The 20,838-nt window shown below is 43.2% G+C and overlaps 1 protein-coding gene across 1 annotated transcript in view; it reads left to right on the top strand.

Annotated features, from left to right (window-relative positions):
• LOC148893473 (fibroblast growth factor receptor-like 1) overlaps nucleotides 1-20,724 on the top strand; it is a 40,525-nt gene extending 19,801 nt beyond the window's left edge. Inside the window, exons 3-7 of the mRNA XM_089005036.1 lie at nucleotides 8,284-8,556; nucleotides 14,657-14,737; nucleotides 14,825-15,109; nucleotides 17,283-17,636; nucleotides 18,931-20,724. Of these exons, the coding sequence (XP_088861162.1) occupies nucleotides 8,284-8,556; nucleotides 14,657-14,737; nucleotides 14,825-15,109; nucleotides 17,283-17,636; nucleotides 18,931-19,364 (1,427 nt within the window). The 3' untranslated portion in view covers nucleotides 19,365-20,724. The remainder of the gene's footprint in view (nucleotides 1-8,283; nucleotides 8,557-14,656; nucleotides 14,738-14,824; nucleotides 15,110-17,282; nucleotides 17,637-18,930) is intronic.
• Nucleotides 20,725-20,838: the final 114 nt, after the last annotated feature.

Raw genomic sequence — 20,838 nt, 5'->3', positions numbered from 1 at the left:
GTTTTCGTGGCATCTTTTGGCCTTAAAATTTTCAGAAATAAATGACTTTTTTTGTATTTAACGTCTAAGTAAAATACAAAAACAAACAAAAAAAATCACCATATGTTCCATTGTGTCAAAAATGGAGAATGATGGCGAAATTTAATGGCAAAGTCTTTTTTAGACATTACCAAAATGAAAGTCCGTTTTATATATCATTTTGCATTTCCCTAAGAATGCTCTCAATGGTGTTTGGAGTAGCACCTCTGCTTGTTTCCACAGACAAAACCATTTAAACATGTCATTATGATGTAAACAGAGGTGGTCTTTGTTGAGACACTGCGGGGACACCAAACCCGATAAAGCCGTTGATGTCTCGTTGATTTATTGTGGAGGCTGAATTTGGCCTTCGTCGTAACTTCAGACGACATTAGTTCTCGCTGCCTTTTGCAAAAACACATACGTACTCAGACACGCACATAAACGCTGGGGTCCACCGACCGCGGCAGCCCGAGCCGGCAGAGAGCCGTCAAGTTTAATGAAATATAGCAGCTTGGAGTTCAAAGGCGCCACAGTAGGCCCCGTTTTGAGGCAGGCCGCGTGATGGAGATGTTTCTGGAAGCTTTCTGACACCAGAGGTCATTTCTTCTTTTTACTTTCTTCTTTTTGATGGAGTCTGAGGGGGGCTGCCTTGTTGTTGTGGAGAAAGCTTGGGTGAGAACAAGAGAGCCATGTTATTCCAGGGAGCATCTCCTTACCTCTTTTCTCTGTGTTTGGGCCCTCTCCTGCTGCCGCTCAAGTCACTTAATCGCTCGGTGGCTACAATTGCCACCGCGGATGCTGTTCGCTATTCAAGATGGTGCTGAAGAAAGAGTCATTGTTTTCGGCTGGTCTTATCTATTGATTGGAAAGCAAAGCGAGGGGCGAATAAAGGGATTGATTTTCTCTTGGTCTTTGGGTCGGGGAAGAACAAGCGGCATTTCTAAGAGCCTCCCGGCCGTCTCGCTGCTGTTAGAAAAGCTTCCAATGCCCCCCACCTCCCCGCCGCCATCGCTAGCTCCCATCTTTCTCCCACTCACTTTCTTTAATGCTGATTTGTATCTGCACTTGTGAAATGTATATCCAGATCCTCACAAAAAAAAACTTTCTTTCACACAGTCCCCAGACTGCAACCTTCTCCTCACCTTTTCGCCTTTCCAGTCTCATGTGAAGTCACAGACTTCGGATTTGGTTTTTAGCTGACATTGCTCTCCTTGAACTTCCTGTTGCCCGTTTCATTGTGTTGATGTGCATTACACAATTGAGCCCCGGGTTCTAAGAGAAGCAAAATGGATTTGAGCCCTGCCAACCTAGTCTCCATTAGCCAGTTTCTCCTGTGTGCTGTCTGTCTGCATTTGTACGGTCTGTTGGCCTAACACAGTGCTACTGAGGATGAAGGAGAAGCACTTTTTAGTTAACTCTCTCTGTTTTTAGTGCTAAACTACCTACGGTGGTACCTTGACTTGAGATTTTAAAACTAAGATCCATTCATAGTTCTTTTTTTTTGTATTCCAGGCAAAAAAATCCCATCAAGGCGTATGCTTCAGATACGCCACTTTTCAAGTGAGGTGGAAAAGAAAAAAGCGGAACCAGTCGCCAATGCCCTTTAGGTGTTTATTGAAGCGATAAACAGTCCAAAACACACATGCAAAATTTAAACATTTGCTAGGAACTGCAGTTCAGCCAAAATTCAAGTCCAGATCCTCATAAGGGGTTTTTCACCGCCCATGTTGTTGATGTCATTCACTTGGCCACATGCCTTTAAATAGTGGCAGGTCATCATGGCCTGCAAGACCTTCTCTGCTGGCCTAAAAATATAAGAATCTGCAGGCCCTGGGGATAAAATACGTCTTGATGAAACTGCTGCATTAACCAATCAGATTTTTGGCAACCCAAGGTCTGCTTGCAAGTCAGTTTTCACACACTATGATTGGGTATTAACATGATTGACTAGTCATTAGCCAATCATAGTATCACTAGCAGCTAGTGACAATAGCATACTAGTCAGAGCTAGCTCACTGTATCTGTAGCGAGCTGCATAATAGTGTTGTTGTCAATCCACAATAGCTAAAGGAGAAATAGGTTTGGTTGCAGATTACTGTAAAAGCCATTTTCAAGACAGACTTTTCAAAAATAGATGGACATCATGAAGAAAGGTTAGACAGCTCGGAAGCTAGCAAAAATAGCAAAGAATGTCAAAGTCAAAGTCAGCTTTATTGTCAAATATGCTAATATACATGACATACAGCACATATGAAATTAATGTCCTCTCTGACCCAGCGTGCAAGGCACTTATAACATGGCTAATAAAGACACAATTGAAAACAGATAATACATGGAATTTCTGAATGTAAAGTGAGGTAATGCTGTATGTAAAGTGAGGTATTGACGTATGTATAGTGAGGTAGTGATGTATGTAAAGTGAGGTAGTGACGTATATAAAGTGACGTAATGTTGTAATGCAAAAACAAAAACAACAAGAAAGGTGAGGTCTTGTAGAAAAAATGAGAAAGACAAAAAATAGAGTTCAGGATGATAGTACGGCGTGTAGCGTATCCTCAGAGTTCGGTGAGTGTGGCAGTGGGAAGAGGCAGGGTGGGCAAGGCTGGGAGGGAGTTGAGTCTCCAGACTGCCTGGTGGCAGAAACTGTCCTTGAGCCTGCTGGTCTTGGCTCGGAGACTCCTACCCGATGGCAGCAGGCTGAAGAACTTGTGGGAGGGGCGGGTGGGACCGCCAGCGATCCTGATGGCTCTGCGGGTGAAGCGGGTGTTGTAAATGTCCCGAAGAGACACCGATGATCTTCTCAGCTGTCCTCACGCTGCGCTGCAGAGTCTTACGACAGGACACGGTGCAGGCGCCGTACCACACGGTGATACAGCTGGTCAGGATGCTCTCGACGGTACCGCGGTAGTAGGAGGTCGTGATGGGGGTCGGGGCTCCAACTATTTTGGACTTGCAGAGGAAGTGCAGGCGCTGGTGGGATCTCCTGGCCAGTGATGCAGTGTTGTGGCTCCAGGACAGGTCTTCAGATATGTGCACTCCCAGGAACTTGGTGCTGCTCACTCTCTCCACTGCAGCACCGTCGATGGTTAGTGGAGCATGCTGGGGGCACACTCTACTAAAGTCCACAACAATCTCCTTCGTCTTCTCCACATTCAGACGGCGATTGTTGTCCTTGCACCACGTGGCCAGGCAGGCTGTCTCCTCATCGTTGTGGATGAGGCCCTCCACAGTTGTGTCATTCGCAAACTTTATGAAGAGGGTGGAGCTGGGTGATGATGGTGAGCAGTCATGTGTGAGGAAAGTGAAGAGGAGGGGGCTGAGCACACACTCCTGGGGGCCCCCTGTGTTCAGAGTGATGCTGCTGGAGGTGCTGGAGGTGTTGCAATTTCATGAGGTTATCATGAATCCACACATTCAAAGTAATAATTCAAACAGTTTCATGACAGTATTTAAGTTTCTTCAAGTCACAAGTGATTTACTGGCTAACTCTACCCTCTAGTGGACGTGTAGTATATCACACCACACTTGCAGCTGTGGATTGATTCAGATGTAGCACTACTGAAGGCCTAGGAGTGACATGCACAGCCCGCCACTGGCTTTAAACCACATATACAGCTCATACTACAACAGTGCCCCCTTGCTACTTCGTAACTCGGTCTATGTGACTTCAGCCGATCGCCGATTGTGACCATGACTTAATCCATTGCAGTTTTATGTCTCTTCTAAATTGTTGTTGTTCAAGGCAAAAGGGGAGTTGCCGTTACTAGTTCTGTACAATAGGTAAATGCTGCCCTACTGGCGGAAAAACATTGCCAGAGGTCTGACCGAAGCTTGAAACACACACCTCTGCAAGAAAAAACAAATATCGAATAAATTTCGGAATGGCGCTCCACGTCATGCTTTTCAATTGCCGAATAAATTCGGGAATGGCAGTGAATGAGTTAATACACATCAAATGTTAAGTGATTTACTTTATTCCAGTTTCTAAATGTGTCCATCCTAAAATTTTGATCAAGTACGCGGGACTAGACTTTTTAACTTTCAGCGTACCATGAACTAAATACATTTTTGGTCGGCGTTCTCTTTTTTTATTTTTTTTATGTACAGTAAAGTCTCGTTATATCGATATTCAAGGGAGTCCGAAAAAATATCGATATAACCGGGACTATCGATATATCCGACCCTGTTTGCATGTAATTTTCTCCGTGCGTGCATAGAAATAGTATCGATATAACCGGGACTATCGATATATCCGATATCGATATAACGAGACTTTACTGTATTTATTTTTTTGTCACAGTGTTCTAACAGCAACGTGTGTACCATTTTCCTACTTTTCGTTATATTTTCAAATATTAATGAGTGATTCATCAGAATTAATCAGTGAGGACAACAACTCACCCGGGATGAGTTACTTACGTTTTTTTTTTTTTTTTGGGGGGGGGGCAAGTGCCATTTTTTATTTGAATTTCAGATTGTACAACTATGGAAACATTTGATGTTGGAGTTTCCATCGCACTTTGTATTAGCGGAACCGTTCACACATGCCGTAGCAGCATTTATCATCGTAATGAATCACTGCGGTTTGTGTGTTGATAAAAAGTGCTTGGATGCACAACAAATTCTTGCACTTGGCTGCAGATTAAGGATTTTTTTTTTTACAAGACAGTGTTTACTGATGTTGTTTGAGTAACCATGTCTTGGATGGGGCAATCGGTTGTGCAAGTATTATTCAGTTGTTGAAGCTCCAGGTGTTGGTTATTAAAGTGGTTGTCAACGGCCAAGCCTGCCCTTTATTGACATGTTTGCGGTGATTGGAAGAACGATTTGTGTGTGACTTTGGGAGGTGGCATCTGCATGTCATTACAGATCCACATGTGTTCATAAATAAGAATGTTACTCAATCCTATATAACATTGACCCCTCCCCCCGCTTTATTTGCATTTCCGAACACGCTTCCCATGACATGTTCCCGGATGTCCAATCTCTCTGCATGTCATGAGCTGTCCGTGACTTTATTTTTAGCTTGTCACAAGAATGTAACTTATTGAATGTGGCCCTTTCTTTTAAAATAATTCATCATGAAATTGAGCAAAGACAAACAGAGCTAATTCTGTGAATTCTGAGGCCTCTTCTTCCTCCTCCTCCTCCTCTAACTTCGTCCTTTCCTGCACTATGAAAGATTCCATTCACCAGCTATAATAAGGCGCTCCATACCAGCGCCGCCAGACGGGGAAGCCCATATGGTCGCGTGTATCGTTTTCTGTCCAGAGAGTGGTGAGTAATTCGAACAATTTGAGTGAGAGGCCACTTTTGACATGGATCTGGCACGTTGTCAATCATCACAAGTTCAGTGCGTAGTTTGTCGTTATGGAGAGTGCGGTTCCAGTTCATTTTTGTCAGCAGAATAGTACGATTCAATTTTGCATCGGGGATGTCTTTCAATCATGCAGATAAAAAAAAAGTTATTCCATTCTGCACAGAGAGCCTCTGTGGTCTTGGCGCTTTCAACTTCAGGGTTAAGAGAACCTGTCCTTGAGAAGGGAGGAGGCGGAGGAGAGACCCTGATGAAGAAAGGAAAGCGGTCATGCAGACAAGCGCAAAGCAAATTCTTATTATGTGATGCAGACCGCGTCCTTGATTTCGCCACCTCTTTTTGCCTTGTTTTTCAGAAGTGAGTTCAAAAGATTTTTTTTCAGTACAGATTGAGGGAGGAAATAATTTGTTGCACATTCCAAACACTTGGAGCAGCGGCCAAAACCTTCTCATGCATTAGGTTCATTTATAAACGTCTGGAGCCAGAAGGGTCCCAAATAACATTCCATATCATTTACCATATCTTCGCCACAGTAAGGATGACAGTGATGAAATACAGCAAATGAAAGTGGAAACACATGTTTAAGGAATATTACAGTGTGTTACGGTAGTCACAATGTATCATTGAGGATTAAGATGCTTGATTTGTGTTGGTATGATTGCAGTGTGGCATTTCTGTAGCATTGGTTGAACTCACTGATTTTGGTAGATGAGATAAAATTAGAAATTATGAAAGGGAGAAAGTAGGAGGCAAAAAGTACTGATATATAAATAAACAAGATATAAAATTAGAGGCAGTTTCAAAGCAGTGTATCCTATCTATCTGTCTGTCGCTCTGTCTCTCTGTTGCGCTGTCTCGATCTCGATCTCTATCTCTATCTCTATCAATATCGATCTCTCTACATATATATGTGTAGAGTAAAAAAAATATATGTACATTTATTATTTTTATTTCTTTTTTTACACACAGACCTCTGACTTTAGGATCAACTCATGAACTGCTAAAGTTCAGGTCACTGACATTACGACCCAATTGTAGTCTTAAAGAAGACAGCAGTGCATCTGTTCTGTTGTGGTAAAAAAAACTAAAATAAAAAGGAGGTGAGATTTGGGCTAGCAAAATGGAACTGTATAGTGCCACTTAGTAGTTTTTTGACAACAATACTAGTGCAGCGTGTTCTACCGGAAACAAATTCCTTGTGTGTTCTACATACTTGGCAATAAAGATGATTCTGATTCTGATTCTGATTCTGATTCTGATTCTGACAACAGCCTAAAAAAACGTGGTTGTGTTCTCTTCACAGACGTAAACAAATTACACTTCTAATTTCCTGTAAGCCTCTGCGATAGAATGCAAATGAACATGCTTTTCGGTTTAGTGTATAGACAATGTCATATGTGACTCAAGACTGGAAGAGAGAAAAAATAAATACATAAAAAATTCCACCTTTTTTGTTCAACCCATCTTACCCAGATGTTGCACACAAAGTTCCTATCCATCTGTCGACAATGTGACGGATGAAACAACCAGATGGAGTTACCTGCTTCGCCTCCCCCCCTATTTTGTAGCCCCATCAATAAAGTTCTTGTTTACCATTATGTGTGAAATGCACCAGAGGAATGTGACTGTGTAAGTGTGTAAGTGTGTGTGCGTGTGTGTGTGTGTGTGTGTGTGTGTGTGTGTGTGTGTGTGTGTGTGTGTGTGTGTGTGTGTGTGTGTGTGTGTGTGTGTGTGTGTGTGTGTGTGTGTGTGTGTGTGTGTGTGTGTGTGTGTGTGTGTGTGTGTGTGTGTGTGTGCGTGTGTGTGTGGATTGGGAGAAGCAATGTGTACTTACCCTCACCATTGTTTTTACTGCAACTGGAGCGGGCCATTTGTTCAGAGGCCCCGACTTGCGATAGGGTTTGGTTGCATTTGATTGGCCGTCTGCTCCGCTCAGCGTTTCAGGGTTTTGTTTAGCTTTCAGGAGTCGGGGTTGGAGATTGGGGGCTCGCTGAGTGCCCGGTGTTGTGTGAGCAGTGGTGCGAGCCTCCTAACACGATCACAGGGTGTTTCAGACCGCTTCACTTCACCAGATCTGAGGGAGCAGACCCCTGAGCCAATTAAGAGCCGCCGCTGTCCGCAGAAGTGCGACCCGCCCCGCGTGCCCCACTGTTGCCACCCCCCCCCAACCCCCACGACAGCTTTGATCTCTCACACGCTACACAAAAACTTGAGCCAGAACACTTTGCCCTCTCTGTGCTGGCTGCGGACGACAGGCCCTGTCCAATTATTACAATCTGGTTTCAGCATTTCTGGGTAATCAGACAAGAAAATGACAAATTGCCTCGTTAGCTTTCCATCTGCCCGTGACCGACTTATTTTTATTTATTTTTTTTTCATTTGCTCAAGCCGTGGTTCAACAGTGAACGTTTGTACTGAAATCTGTAAAACTGTGTTTTTTAGTTTAATTTTTTTTTTTTCCAAAACAAAAGCCAACTGTCTTAAAACATTCGACAGATGCAATAAAATGTACTATGTCATGTTGAATTTGTAAGTACAGACGCTCCCCAACTTACAAACGAGATACGTTCCGAGCGGTTGTTCGTCAGGTGAATTTGTTCGTAAGGTGAATTCGTTCGTAAGTTGCTTCAGTGTTATATTTTGTATGGAATGTATGTTTAAGGCTTATATAAGTATGTTGAAGGCTTGTATAAGTAACCTGTATTGGTTTGTCCTGGAAAATAAACATTTTTAAAATATATGCTCTATAAAGATATGTACATGTACAACTCGAGAGAATACTACATGGTACTACAAAAATGTTCATATGCACCATTGTTCGTAACTCAAATGTTCGTAAGTAGGGGAGTGTCTGTAGCATTTTACTAACCTTGCTGTCATAGGTTTTACAACTGATGTGCTTGTCTGTTTGTGTGTTTTTTGTGTATGCAACCCCCATCCTCTAGGACCTCCACGGGTGTCAGAGAAAGTTGCTCACCGACAGGCGGTCCGCCTCGGCAGTGCCATCAAGCTACCTTGCCCGGTGGAAGGGGACCCTCCCCCACTCATTATGTGGACCAAAGATGGTCGCAACATCCACAGCGGCTGGAGCCGTTTTCGCATCCTCCGCATGGGCCTGAAGATCAAAGAGGTGGAGGCAGACGACACGGGCACGTACATCTGTAAAGCCACGAACGGTTTTGGCAGCGTCAACGTCAATTACACTCTCATTGTCATCAGTAAGTACGGTTGATTATTAGATTAGATTTGATGAGCCTGTATTTGTCTCGCAGTGGAGAAATTTACATTTCACAGCCGCAAAAACAAAATACAGGAGCTGCTGTAAAGGCAGCCACTTTCGCGGCGCCATCTTGAACTCAAAAACAAAATAACAAATAATGTGGCACAACAAAAAAGGCAGAAAGAATTCAATCTTTATCACTTTATGCACCCTCTTTGTTGCATGAAGCAGGTCTAGATGAAACAGGAGAGGATCAAAGCGTCCTTTTCACCAATGTATCAGGGATATCATGGTGAAATATGTACGTCTTGCTACAAGCTAAATGTTGAAAGCAAACACGAAGCTGTAGCATCCATTAACGAAAAGAGATTTTCTCACATCTCCTGTCCCACGTAAATCCGCTTCAATTCCAAGCTGCAGACTGTCCCACAGCACCAACCTTTCTGCTGAACAAAGTGGGGCTGTGAAAATGCTGCCCATTACAGGCGGAAAAAAAGCACAATCGCCCCAGAGCTGTCCAGCGATGGCACCGACTTACGTCCCAAATCAAAAGCAGTGCTGGTATATTCGTGCTGCTGAGAAGGCGCAACCGCTATGTCGGATGTAATAATTTTTTGGGGGGATGGTACGTTGCAAATGGTACAACCACAGTTTTGTTGGGCTTGCCAATGACACTCAAAAAAGCAAAGGTCCACATCTTTTTTTTTTTTTCTGATTGTAAATATGAAAATGCTATTGAATCATACTTTGAAAGACGACGACCCTCCAACCCCTATTAGCCCCCTTGAGATGGTCGAAAGCAAGTGGATTTAAAGAGGTTTAGTGGCGAATCCTTTACCTGGTTGACTGTGTTGCAGCCGCTACCTGTCATTGTCCAAAGTCAACAGCGGCCAAGGTTATTATTTCATACTACTTCATCCTTGATGAATCAAAGCGGATCTGGAGCGTTTCCTCCTCCGTAGGCTACTCACAGTCCGTGCAAATGGGCGGCTTGGTTTTCAGACTGTCACACTGTTTATGAATGAGCCAGAAGGGGTAAAAATGTGGCCGCTAACAACCTTTTGTGTCTGTTTGTGTGTGTGTCCGCGTGCAGCGGGCGTATTTCCTCTTGAGCTCGGAGAGGGAGCTTGATGAATGAGCGAAGCTGAGCGTGAAGGCTATGTTTAGTCTAATTACTCTAAGATGCCTAATTAGGGCCAGAGAATGTTCACTGTCGCTCGCCTTAGAAGAAGAACCATAATCAGGCAGACATAGAAGCGCGACAAAAAGTTGCTTTAATATAATAAAGCGGCTGTGAATAGTGTGGATGCATTTTATTTCCAGTCAAGAGTTCAAAGGGGTGTCTGCTGATTGTGCTAAAATGAAAGGTTGTGGTGGAGGCATACAGCCAGCTTTAATGCCAAGGTTGGATGTGCATTCGCGCGACGCCACATATCATCAAAGTTGCCGGTTCTTCCGTCATCACATCAAGGCCATTCAGAGTTTTTTCTTCCAAACACTTTTAAGTGGGGCTTATTCTAGAATGGCTCACACAACACCAGCGGGGTGGCATTTTAAGCCTATTTGAAGTTCTCTCTGGTCGGCCCGCTATAATTTTTAGCTTTTTTTTTGTGTTGTTGTTGTTGTTGTTGTTCTTTTTTTACATTTGATTGCCACCTTCCCAGTTTAAATATAGATGCTTTCTAGTGGTGCACTAATCTTCAGAGGATAGCCCAGTGGCGTCTATGCACTTTTATAGCGCTTTATCTACACCATATGGTACTTAAAAAAAGAGTAGTCATATATCAAGATGTCTATTAGTCATTTGTTTGATGTTTTTTAATTTTATATATATATATATATATATATATATATATATATATATATATATATATATATATATATATATAATTTTTTGCCTTACAAAATTTTCGGTTTACGAACGTTAAATTTATGAAAATTAAATCTAAGATTATGCACTACTTTTCGGGATACACACGGAGCGCCCGCCCCACCACGGCTGGCGGAGTAATCTTCGGCGGAAGAACACCGGAGCACACGACCAAACAGCGCCCCAGCCGGCCTACCTTTCCACACCCCCTTTATCTGAATGCACACGTCGATCGTTGTGGCATTTTATGCAGACACACGCGTTATCTTTACTAAACTGTATTGACCGTGACTTGTTGCATCAGCCGACATGGGAAGAGAGAATGAGGACATTTACGCCATTGCGCAGTAGATGACAAACGCTAGGTACGGCAAGCCTGTGCGTCCAAACAACCTGTATATAACTGTTGAGGTTAATACACCACAATCGTCTTCAACGATACTTTTGTTGTTATTGTGACAAGTTAAAAAGTACCTTATTTAGTATTTTGGTTACATTCGCATAGTTACATTGGTTTACAAATGATATATATTTAAAATGTTTATTTGAACAAGGAACACCTGCTTTGTTTAGTGTTTCGTGTCCGACAGGAAGTTGTTGTGCGCATACGTTTGCATTCGAAGTAATCCACGGTTGAGTCAAGACGTACACCACCGCTTGTCTTGTGGTTTTTGTTCTGATTCTGTTCTGAAACATTTGATTTGGAAGATTTTTTTTTTTGAGGTTGCCATTTGATTTGGAAGATTTTTTTTTTTGAGGTTGCCCAAGTCAGTGGCCAATGTATCAGTTTTTCTATCATCACAGGATAAAATTACTAATCAAATCCAAACGGCTGCTTTGATGACTTAAAACAAAAAAAAACATCCAAGCGATCATGCGTCAAAATCATGCTTGGGTACCCAAAAATACTGTAGGTAGGCTCATCATTTTGCATTTTTGAGGGGAGACGTGAACGGCGGGGTTGGAGGGTGGCGAGGTGGGTCCTTTCCCCATCTGCCGCGGACAGCCTGTCCTCCCCTAAAGCTATCTGAAGAATCTGGTCAGTCGGTGCAACATGGCGCCTCCTCAATCCCTCCAGCTGGCTGTTTAGGCCTGTTTAGGGTGGTCTCCTGACAACTGGCCCCCATCACTTCCAGGCTTCCCCCTTCCAGGCTCGAGCCATGCCTGCAGCAACCTCCAGGAAGACACATAAACATCGAACCGTCATGTTTATGTTTGGATTTTATTAGCAATAAACTTAGGAATAATTGCGAGCTGATAGCATTCCTATTTTCTGTTCCGGCCTGGGGTGATGATTTCAGGCTAAACAGCGTCTCCTGCGTGTCTCCGATCACCTAAGGAAGCGGAGAGTGATGAACTTTCCCCCCTTACACTATATTGTCGCCATCAACATCTGGAGCTCATTGTGGCCTCAAATCATTCGGGCTTTTTCCTGTGATTCAGCTGGCACAGGAGGCCATGGACCTGTTTCCTGTAGCTGAATTTGTGAATGAAGTGGGAGCGGATGGCGTCAGGCCCCCCAACCCTTCAGCCCCCCCACCCTCCCGCCCCAAAATACTGTAACAAGAGCATGCAAGCATTTCGGCTGGATTGCATTTTAAGCTTTTTTTTCTTCCAGTACGTGTACTCGTGTTCTTGATTCATGACTCCTGGACTTTCACATATTAACTAAGACTTGGCGTGTAAACCTATTTGTCGGCTCCGTAAATTAAAGTTACAGCTTCTATTCAAGAAAGGAGTATATGTGGAACTGTCTGCAGCTTGGAATTAAAGCGGATTTACATGGGACAGGAGATGTAAGACAATCTCTTTCGTCAATGGATGTTGCAGCTTTGTATTTGCCTTCAACATTTACCTTGTGGCAGATGTGCGCATTTCACCATGACATTCCTGATCCACTGGTGAAAAGGATGCTTTGATCCGCTCCTGTTTCATCGAAAACTGCTTTATACAACAAAAAGGGTGCAGAAAGTGCTTAAGATTGAATGACTGTCCATGTATTTTGTCTTGTGTCACATTATTTGTTCTTTAGTTTTTGTTTTTACTTCAAGATGGCACCGCGAGAGTGGCTACCTTTCCAGCATGTCCTGTCTTGTTTCTATTTCTTCCTTTCTTTGACTCTTACTTTCATCACTGTCACGGCTTGGAATTCAAGCGGATTTACATGGGGCAGTGAGACAATCTCTTTCGTCAATGGATGCTACAGCCTCGTGTTTATTTCGTCAATGGATGCTACAGCCTCGTGTTTACTTTCAACATTTGTTTTTGCTGCTGTGAAATGTAAATTTCTCCACTGCGAGACTAATAAAGGCTAATCCAATCCAATCTTTGCTAAAATAACTTTGAATGTGGAGCCATGTCATAGCCTACCCCACTTCTGCCTGCATCATTTCCCCATTGTGGGACGAAAAAAGGTATTCTGATTCTGATTCTGATCATTGAATCAAGACAATAATGGCATGGTTAGCGACAAACCGTGCAAGAAGGTCACCGTTGTTTCCGAAAATTTGCCAAAACGCTGAAAGGAAATTGAGTCCGGGGGGGTCAGAAGAAACCCCCAATGAGGGACCGTGGTGTGTTTGTATTGGGAGGTTCAGGAACCGGAGGAATGTCGAGCGTCTACGTGAGCAACAGAGGGAGATTTCTTCTAGTGCAGAATGTTTTTTAAAGGAATGGCTTATTATAGTTGGCCAGTTGAGGGCCCTTCAAATAGCCGTGACATCATGGCGAAGGCCTGGTGCTGCCGGGGACAAACAAAGGAGGGTTTGTACCTAGAACCCTCCGGAGCTTTCAGGGTTTCAAGGGATGGAGGAACGAGGAGGGAGTAAGGGGGGGGTTAGAAGTCACATCTGCTCTCTTTACCTGACCCAGTGGAACCTCGCAAGGTAGTGCAGCGTGCCAAACTGTATCTAAACAATTTCAACATGTGGCAAAGCAACGTCGGAAATGTTTGTGCGGCAAGATGATGCAAAACTGCAGCATTTTGCCAAGTCACAAATTCTCTCTGTCTTCTGATGCAAAAATAAAGCATACAAATGAAAAGCGGACCGACTGTGGAAAGATGGGAGGAGTCTCTTGTTATGTTCTGGGGCTGATTTGGATTGGATTGGATTAGCCTTTATTAGTTTTGCAGTGGAGAAATTTACATTTCACAGCAGCAAAGTGATGAAAGTAAGAGGAAAGGAAAGGAAGAAGTAGAAAAACAAAATACCAGAGCTGCTGTAAAGGCCGACACTCTTGCGGCACCATTTTGAAGTGTTTTTCTGATGTCAGTTAGGAAACAAAAAAATGGTGTCGGTTGTCCTTTAAGGCAGAGGTCCCCAACCCCCGGGTCGTGGACCGGTACCGGTCTGTGGGTCATTTGGTAGCGGGCCGCGCAGAAAGAATAAATAATTTACATAAAATGAAAAATTACCAGATTACATCCATCTATGACTTACTCTTGACGTATGTCAAAACGCTTGTCTAGGTCACGTGATACATACCGCTCAAATTAGCCCACCGTAACCTAGCAAAATGAGGGAAAAAACAAACGTCTTATTTTGGTGTATTTATCCGCCGGTCCGTGAAAATATTGTCTGACATTAAACCGGTTCGTGGCGCAAAAAAAGGTTGGGGACCACTGCTTGAAGGCATTAATGAGCAAGACCTTGAATCGGCCTCAAAGTTCAGAACAAAACATTGAACATTTCCAAAGTGGCATTTGAATGACCCAAGATCAAAATCTTAATCAACATCTGTGGAGTGGACTGAAACTGGCAGTTTTAAAGCTAAGTAGTTTTCTCCAAGCAAAACACAGGACCGAAAGTTATTCAAAATAGCTTCGATTTCAGATTAAGATCATTGACGCTCCTCCCCTCTCATTTTAAGTCATCACCACCTAATTTCAAAGGTCCATACGTATCGAAAAAACGAGCGATCGGGTTTCAAGTCATTCTACTTACCGTAAGCTATGTCTTAACTGCATGACATCAGTCAGTGACATAAACTCCACTGAGCTCCACTCAGCTGTCTCTCCTGGAAGTATGTTCATGAAAAAATGCATCCTATTTCTTCCAAATCCTTCACAGTCTAGAAATGGCAAATTTTCAGAAATGGCGTCGAAAACGTGCTTTTTGAGTGACACCATTGACTGAAAAGTTGACTGCTAGTTGACTCTCTCCAATCACCAAATCAAACTCACCCATATTCTGTACTTTCATTCAATGCCTTCTTGTTGTTTCACCAGATGACTCTGCTAGGACCGGATTCACCGTGCTCGATGACGCACATTCAGCGCAGGGTTCCGACGGCTTGACGGAAAAGCTCGGTAAGTCTCGTACCATCCCAAGTCACCAATTGCAATGACAGGATCCATTGGAAAAATGAGAAATTCCTTTTATTTTGTGGTCATTAGTGCGCCCCCGCTTTACCCAGCCCGCTAAAATGAGAAAGAGGGTGATCGCCCGACCGGTGGGCAGTTCGGTGCGCCTCAAATGCACGGCCAGCGGGATGCCGAGGCCCGACATTGTATGGCTGAAGGACGACCAGCCGCTGACCGAGCGGGAGGTCGGCGAGGGCCGACAGAACAGGTGGACCCTCACTTTGAAGAACCTGACGCCTGCGCACAGCGGCAGATACACCTGCAGGGTGTCCAATCAAGCGGGGGAAATCAACGCGACCTATAAGGTGGAGGTTATACGTGAGTATTGCAGGAAACGTGATTAAATATACAGTGATACCTTGGTTTACAAACCCCTTGGCTTACGAACTTTTCGGTTTACGAACGTTAAATTTATGAAAATTTTACCTTGGCATACGAACTATTTTTCGGGATACACACGGAGCTGCCACAATGAGTGATGTGTTGTTCGCGAACGAGCCCGTTCTCCTAACAAGAACATGGTGGCTGACTGTTTTGTCCTCTATTCCCTGCCCCCAGTCTTATGTTAAAGCCACGTAATTGGTCGAGAATGCAGAAGTGAGGATGTGGGGGTTACAGACAGAGAGAGATTGAGGCCGTTCTCCCAAAAACAAAATGGCGCCTTCGGTTAAAGCCACGTGATTGGTCAAGAATGCAGCAGTGAGGTGGGGAGTTAAACATTAAAGAGACCAGCAGACAACAGCGAGAGAGTGAGAGAAAACACACACACACACACACACACACACACGCACGTAAGGGAGACGACAGAGCTTGAAACAAAAAACAAAAGTGAAATGGTGAGAAAATGGATAGAAAACAGTCAAATTTGGACTTGTTTCAACTTTGATAGTTCAAAGGCAGAGTGTAGACTGCAAGGTTAAAATATCCCATTATCAGGCCGCACAAATAACCCGCACAAGCCATCTGTACAGTTGATGCAAAAAGCTATCAACCCAGCTAAACAGAACACAATTGATGAGGAACTTGATAAAATTATCACAGAGAAAGCACCGACAAGGGATCATTCCATTCCGGTCACTCCATTCCATCAAACCATCGACCATCACAAAGGTAAATAAAACCACTTTATTATACAGTACAGTTTATTTCTTTAATTATAATACCATAGCAAATTTATTATACATAAAATAAGGTATATTATGTGTCGTTTTAAGGGTTAGAAAATGAGAAAGTAGAAAATTATGTTTTATGAGGACCTGTGAACGGATTATTCTCATTTTAATGGTTTCGTATTGGAAATTATGTTTTGGTATAGACACTTTTCGCCTTACACACTCTGTCTGGAAACCAATTAAGTTCATAAGCCAACACTGTATATTATTAAAATTATTTTTTTGTTGCAACCTGACAAATTTGTGATGATATCACACCTCCTTTTAGTGCGCAAAGGTTTCACGGTTTGCACCAGTGAATGAACAAATTGTCGAGTAACATATTATATTTATTACCGAACGTCATTCTGATTTGTGCTTGAAACGTTCGATGTTCTCCCTGCAGAATAAACATCCTTATATGGGGACATGTTGACAGAATAATTACAGATGTGCAAAGCGCCCATTAAGCACTTCAACATGACATGGAAGTCAATGTAACTCAATGGGAAGATCCCATTCTCAGTTTGAGATGAGAGAAAGTGGGCGGTTCCACTCCAAAATAGAAAACAAATTCCTTTATCCACAGTTTATTTTTTCAAGATGTGCCAAACCCACCCGAAAAACGTGACGCCTGCGTCGCAGTTATCTATCTATCTATCTATCTATCTATCTATCTATCTATCTATCTATCTATCTATCTATCTATCTATCTATCTATCTATCTATCTATCTATCTATCTATTTAGCTTGTTGGTGAGTCTGTTGGTTAGTTGAGTAGTTATTTAGTTAGTTAATTAGTTAGTTGGTTAGTGAGTTAGTTAGGGCAAATATGTACATAAACTGAATACACGAGTGCTTCATGCTCATAATTGCTGTAATGGCAGTTCCGATTTTCTTTTTTTTTTTTTTTTTTTACACAGCGGAAGGACTCTACCGTTTGATACATTCTCTGATGTACTATATCCAATCCTGACTTGTGATCACATCTTTGCCCCATGCTGGATGTATGCGTTTAATCACGTCTATGAGAAGCACATTGAGGAAGCAGGCGGGAGAGAGCGAGGCCTTGTCCCATGGTGCTTGCTCGGAGGACTCGGAGGCGGGTACAAAAGCCACTTTGACTCAAAAGCCCTCCACCCTATCTGGATCTGATTAAAGGCCAGCTGCTAGCACTGTACAACCAGGAGCAGAGAAAGAGAGGAAACTAATCATGCTTATGGTGTTACATGTGCTTCTCCATCCTCCCTGTCTGTTAAGAGTCGTGTAAGCCTGAGGCTCACGCGCGGATAGCAAGCGCCGCCGCGGTAAAAACGTCTCTCTATTTCCGCTATCTCCAGAGAGGACCAACTCCAAACCCGTTTTAACCGGCACTCACCCTCTCAACACGACAGTGGACTACGGGGCCACCACGTCGTTCCAGTGCAAAGTGAGGAGCGACGTCAAACCGGTTATCCAATGGCTGAAGCGCGTGGAGACGAACGAGGAGAGCCGCTACAACTCCACCATTGAAGTGGGAGACCACCATTTTGTGGTGCTGCCCACGGGGGAGGTGTGGTCGCGACCCGACGGCTCCTACCTCAACAAGCTGCTCATTACCCGCGCTAAGGAGGACGACGCCGGCATGTACATCTGCTTAGGTGCCAACACCATGGGATACAGCTTCCGCAGCGCCTTCCTCACGGTGCTGCCAGGTGAGAGCCCGGAAATGCTTCTTTGGAGCAATTCTTTACTCAATGAAGTACAGTAATACCTCGATTTACGAACGGTGGTCGGCTTACGAACTTTTCGGTTTACGAACTTTAAATTTATGAAAATTTTACCTTGGCATACGAACTATTTTTCGGGTTACACACGGAGCTGCCACAATGTGTGATGTGTCGTTCGCGAACGAGCCCGTTAAAACAAGAAAATGGCAGCCGACTGTGTTTGTCCTCTATTCCCCGCCCCCAGTCTTTGGTTAAAGCCACGTGATTGGTCAAGAACGCAGCAGTGAGGGGGGTGAGGGTTACAGACAGACAGGGAGTGAGACTGTTCTCCAAAAAAGAATATGGCAGCCGACTTTTTTTTGTCCTATATTCCCCGCCCCCAGTCTTCGGTTAAAGCCACGTGATTGGTCAAGAACGCAGCAGTGTGGGCGAGTGGTTTAAAGATTAAAGAGACAGGCAGACGACAGAGAGAGAGTGATAAAATGGATAGAAAACAGTGAAATGTGGACTCATTTCAACTTTGATAGTTCAACAAAGCAGAGTGTAGACTGCAAGGTTAAAATATCCCATCAGTCACGCTCCACAAATAACCCGCACAAGCCACCTGTACAATTGATGCAAAAAGCTATCAACCCAGCTAAACAGAACATAATTTATGAGGAACAAGGTAAAATTTGCGCAGAGAAAGCACCTTCCTCATCAAGCGTTTAATGCTGAAGAAACCCGCCACTCCATTCCATCAAGCCATCAACGACCATCACAAAGGTCAATTAAACCACAGTATTATACTGTACAGTTTATTTCTTTAATTATAATAACATAGCACATTTATTATACATAAAATAAGGTATATTTTGTGTAGTTTTAAGGATTAGAAAATTAGAAAGTAGAAAATTATGTTTTATGGGACCTTGGAACGGATTATTCTCATTTTAATGGTTTCCTATGGGAAATTATTTTTTGGGATACACACTTTCCCACGGTTAAATTCTCGTGAATTTAACGTTCGTAAGCTGAAAGGTTCGTTAGCCAAGGCGTTCGTAAGCCAAGGTATCACTGTATAGAGAATCAGTGAAGGGATGCCAGAGTTATATGCTCCCTCTTCTGAGTACCAGTCATGAGTCGAGCAGCAGCATTAGGGACCAGCTGGAGACGCTTCATGGAGGACGATTTATCCAAAAAGTTATTTGAATAAAGATACTTTTGGCTGCAAATAACTGTGTTAAACCACTTTATTGTTGAATAAGAAACATTTTCTTTGTGATGGCTTCTTTTATAGACACCAAGCCCCCCATCATGCCCGTCTTTCCGGCAGCCTCCAGCTCCCTTCCCTGGCCCGTCATCATCGGCCTCCCCGCCGGGATCGTCTTCATTTTCGGCACCGTTCTACTCTGGTTCTGCCAGAGTCGAAAGCAGTGCCCCCCTCCCGGCACCCCCGCAGCCACCATCCCCCACCGGGTCCCGCCGTGTCGCGAGCGGGAACGCAGCTGCACCGCTCCGTCGTCCGGATCGTCCAGCCCGGATAAAGACTGCGTGAGTTCGCTGAACTACGAGGAGTATCTGGCACAACAGCAGCAACTACTTCTCAACCAGGGAGGCGCTGGCATGTCGGCGAAGATATATCCCAAAATTTACACTGACATTCACACGCACACACACTCCCACGTGGACGGGAAAGTTCATCAGCATCAACACATTCATTTCCAGTGTTAGCGGAACATAAAAGGAATTTTTAAAAAACACAACAAAATGCTTCATGGTGGGACGTTGTCATGACGTGGGGAGGGGACAACCCCAAATTGGCCAGTCATAAGACAACATGATGACATTTGGTGCTGTCACTATTATTTTCTCTGTGTGTCGAAATCGTCAGACTCTCACGCCACTAAAGAGCCGCCAGTCTCTGCCCTGTGTACTTAATTTAAAAAGGACTAAGAGTCGTGGTTGGTGGGAGTGTGAATGCAGCTGTTGCGACCTCATGAAAAAAAAAAGGTCTCGTTTGCTACAAAATGGCCGCAGCTCCCGTTTCACCTTCTGGTTCCTCAGCTGTTGCAAAAATGGTACTGGAGGTGTACAAAAGGGCTTGACATGTCCCCTACTCAGGTTGTCCTTTTTTTCCCTCAAAGACGCTTTGTGTTTTAGAGTGCTGACCACTATCTTGTTTTTAATTATATGAAGTAGACAAAATATTCGGTACAACAGCACAATCCAAAAATATAACAAGTCCGAATCAAAATGGAGGGTAATAATACTTAGTTGATTGACGCGGTTAGACAAATACTCTATTAACAGTTAAACACTTCCCTCAGTCAGTTTTGAGGACGAGTAACCAATGTCACTTGATATGTCATCGTTGAGATGATCATTGGAGATCACAAAAATAATTTGTGGCTTTAAAAAAAATGTCTGTTGCTCCTCAATATGAGGACATAACGCCATCAATAATTCTACATTAAGCTCTCATATATAAACTTTTTTCGTTGCAAGTGTGACTTGGCAGGTGACCTGCTCAATTTTAGCACATGGTGCTAACTAACCCTAAAGGTCAAGTTCGATAGCTAAGTGTCAATCAAAACTGAGGAATATTTTTGCTAAGGCAAAAAAAAAAGGTAAATAATAAATTTATTATTTCTAATGTGTACTTAGTGAAGTGTTTGGCAAACTGTACCATCGTTGTCCAAGACTGCAAGGGATTAGCGGAGTGTTACATAAAAGGAGGTGTGATTTTTTTAGCCAAATTGCTACCGTTAGTTTGCGTTCTCAACCAATAACAGTTTGTGAAGCTCCGTTCATTTTGAATCAAACCGAGTCATGAATACTTAATTTATTTTGATTTTTTTATGTATCAAAAAAAGTTTTATTTTCTGTGTCAGACATTTTTGCATTTCCAGTCATGTAATTGTAAGTATTCGTTGTGTTGTTGTGTTTAGTATACAGTATTTGAAAAGCAGTTTATTCACATGTAGTTGATTTAGTTAATGGTGTATGCAAATAGTTCTATTTCTGACAAGCCCAAATTTTCTCTCTTATGAAATCATCTCATTTGGTGATTTGATTAAATGAACAAAACATGTTATGTGTTTGTGGGTATTTCAAGTGTGACCGAGTATGTTTGCGTTTCCATGTTGAGCGCAGTATTGAGCATACTGTTAAAAACATCTAGTACGCTCATGTACGCTAAAGTCAA

The sequence above is a fragment of the Hippocampus bargibanti genome, linkage group LG09 (assembly GCF_051943395.1).
Source record: "Hippocampus bargibanti isolate YZ-2025 linkage group LG09, ASM5194339v1, whole genome shotgun sequence".
Lineage (NCBI taxonomy): Eukaryota > Metazoa > Chordata > Actinopteri > Syngnathiformes > Syngnathidae > Hippocampus > Hippocampus bargibanti.
This window is presented reverse-complemented; position numbering and strand designations above follow the sequence as displayed.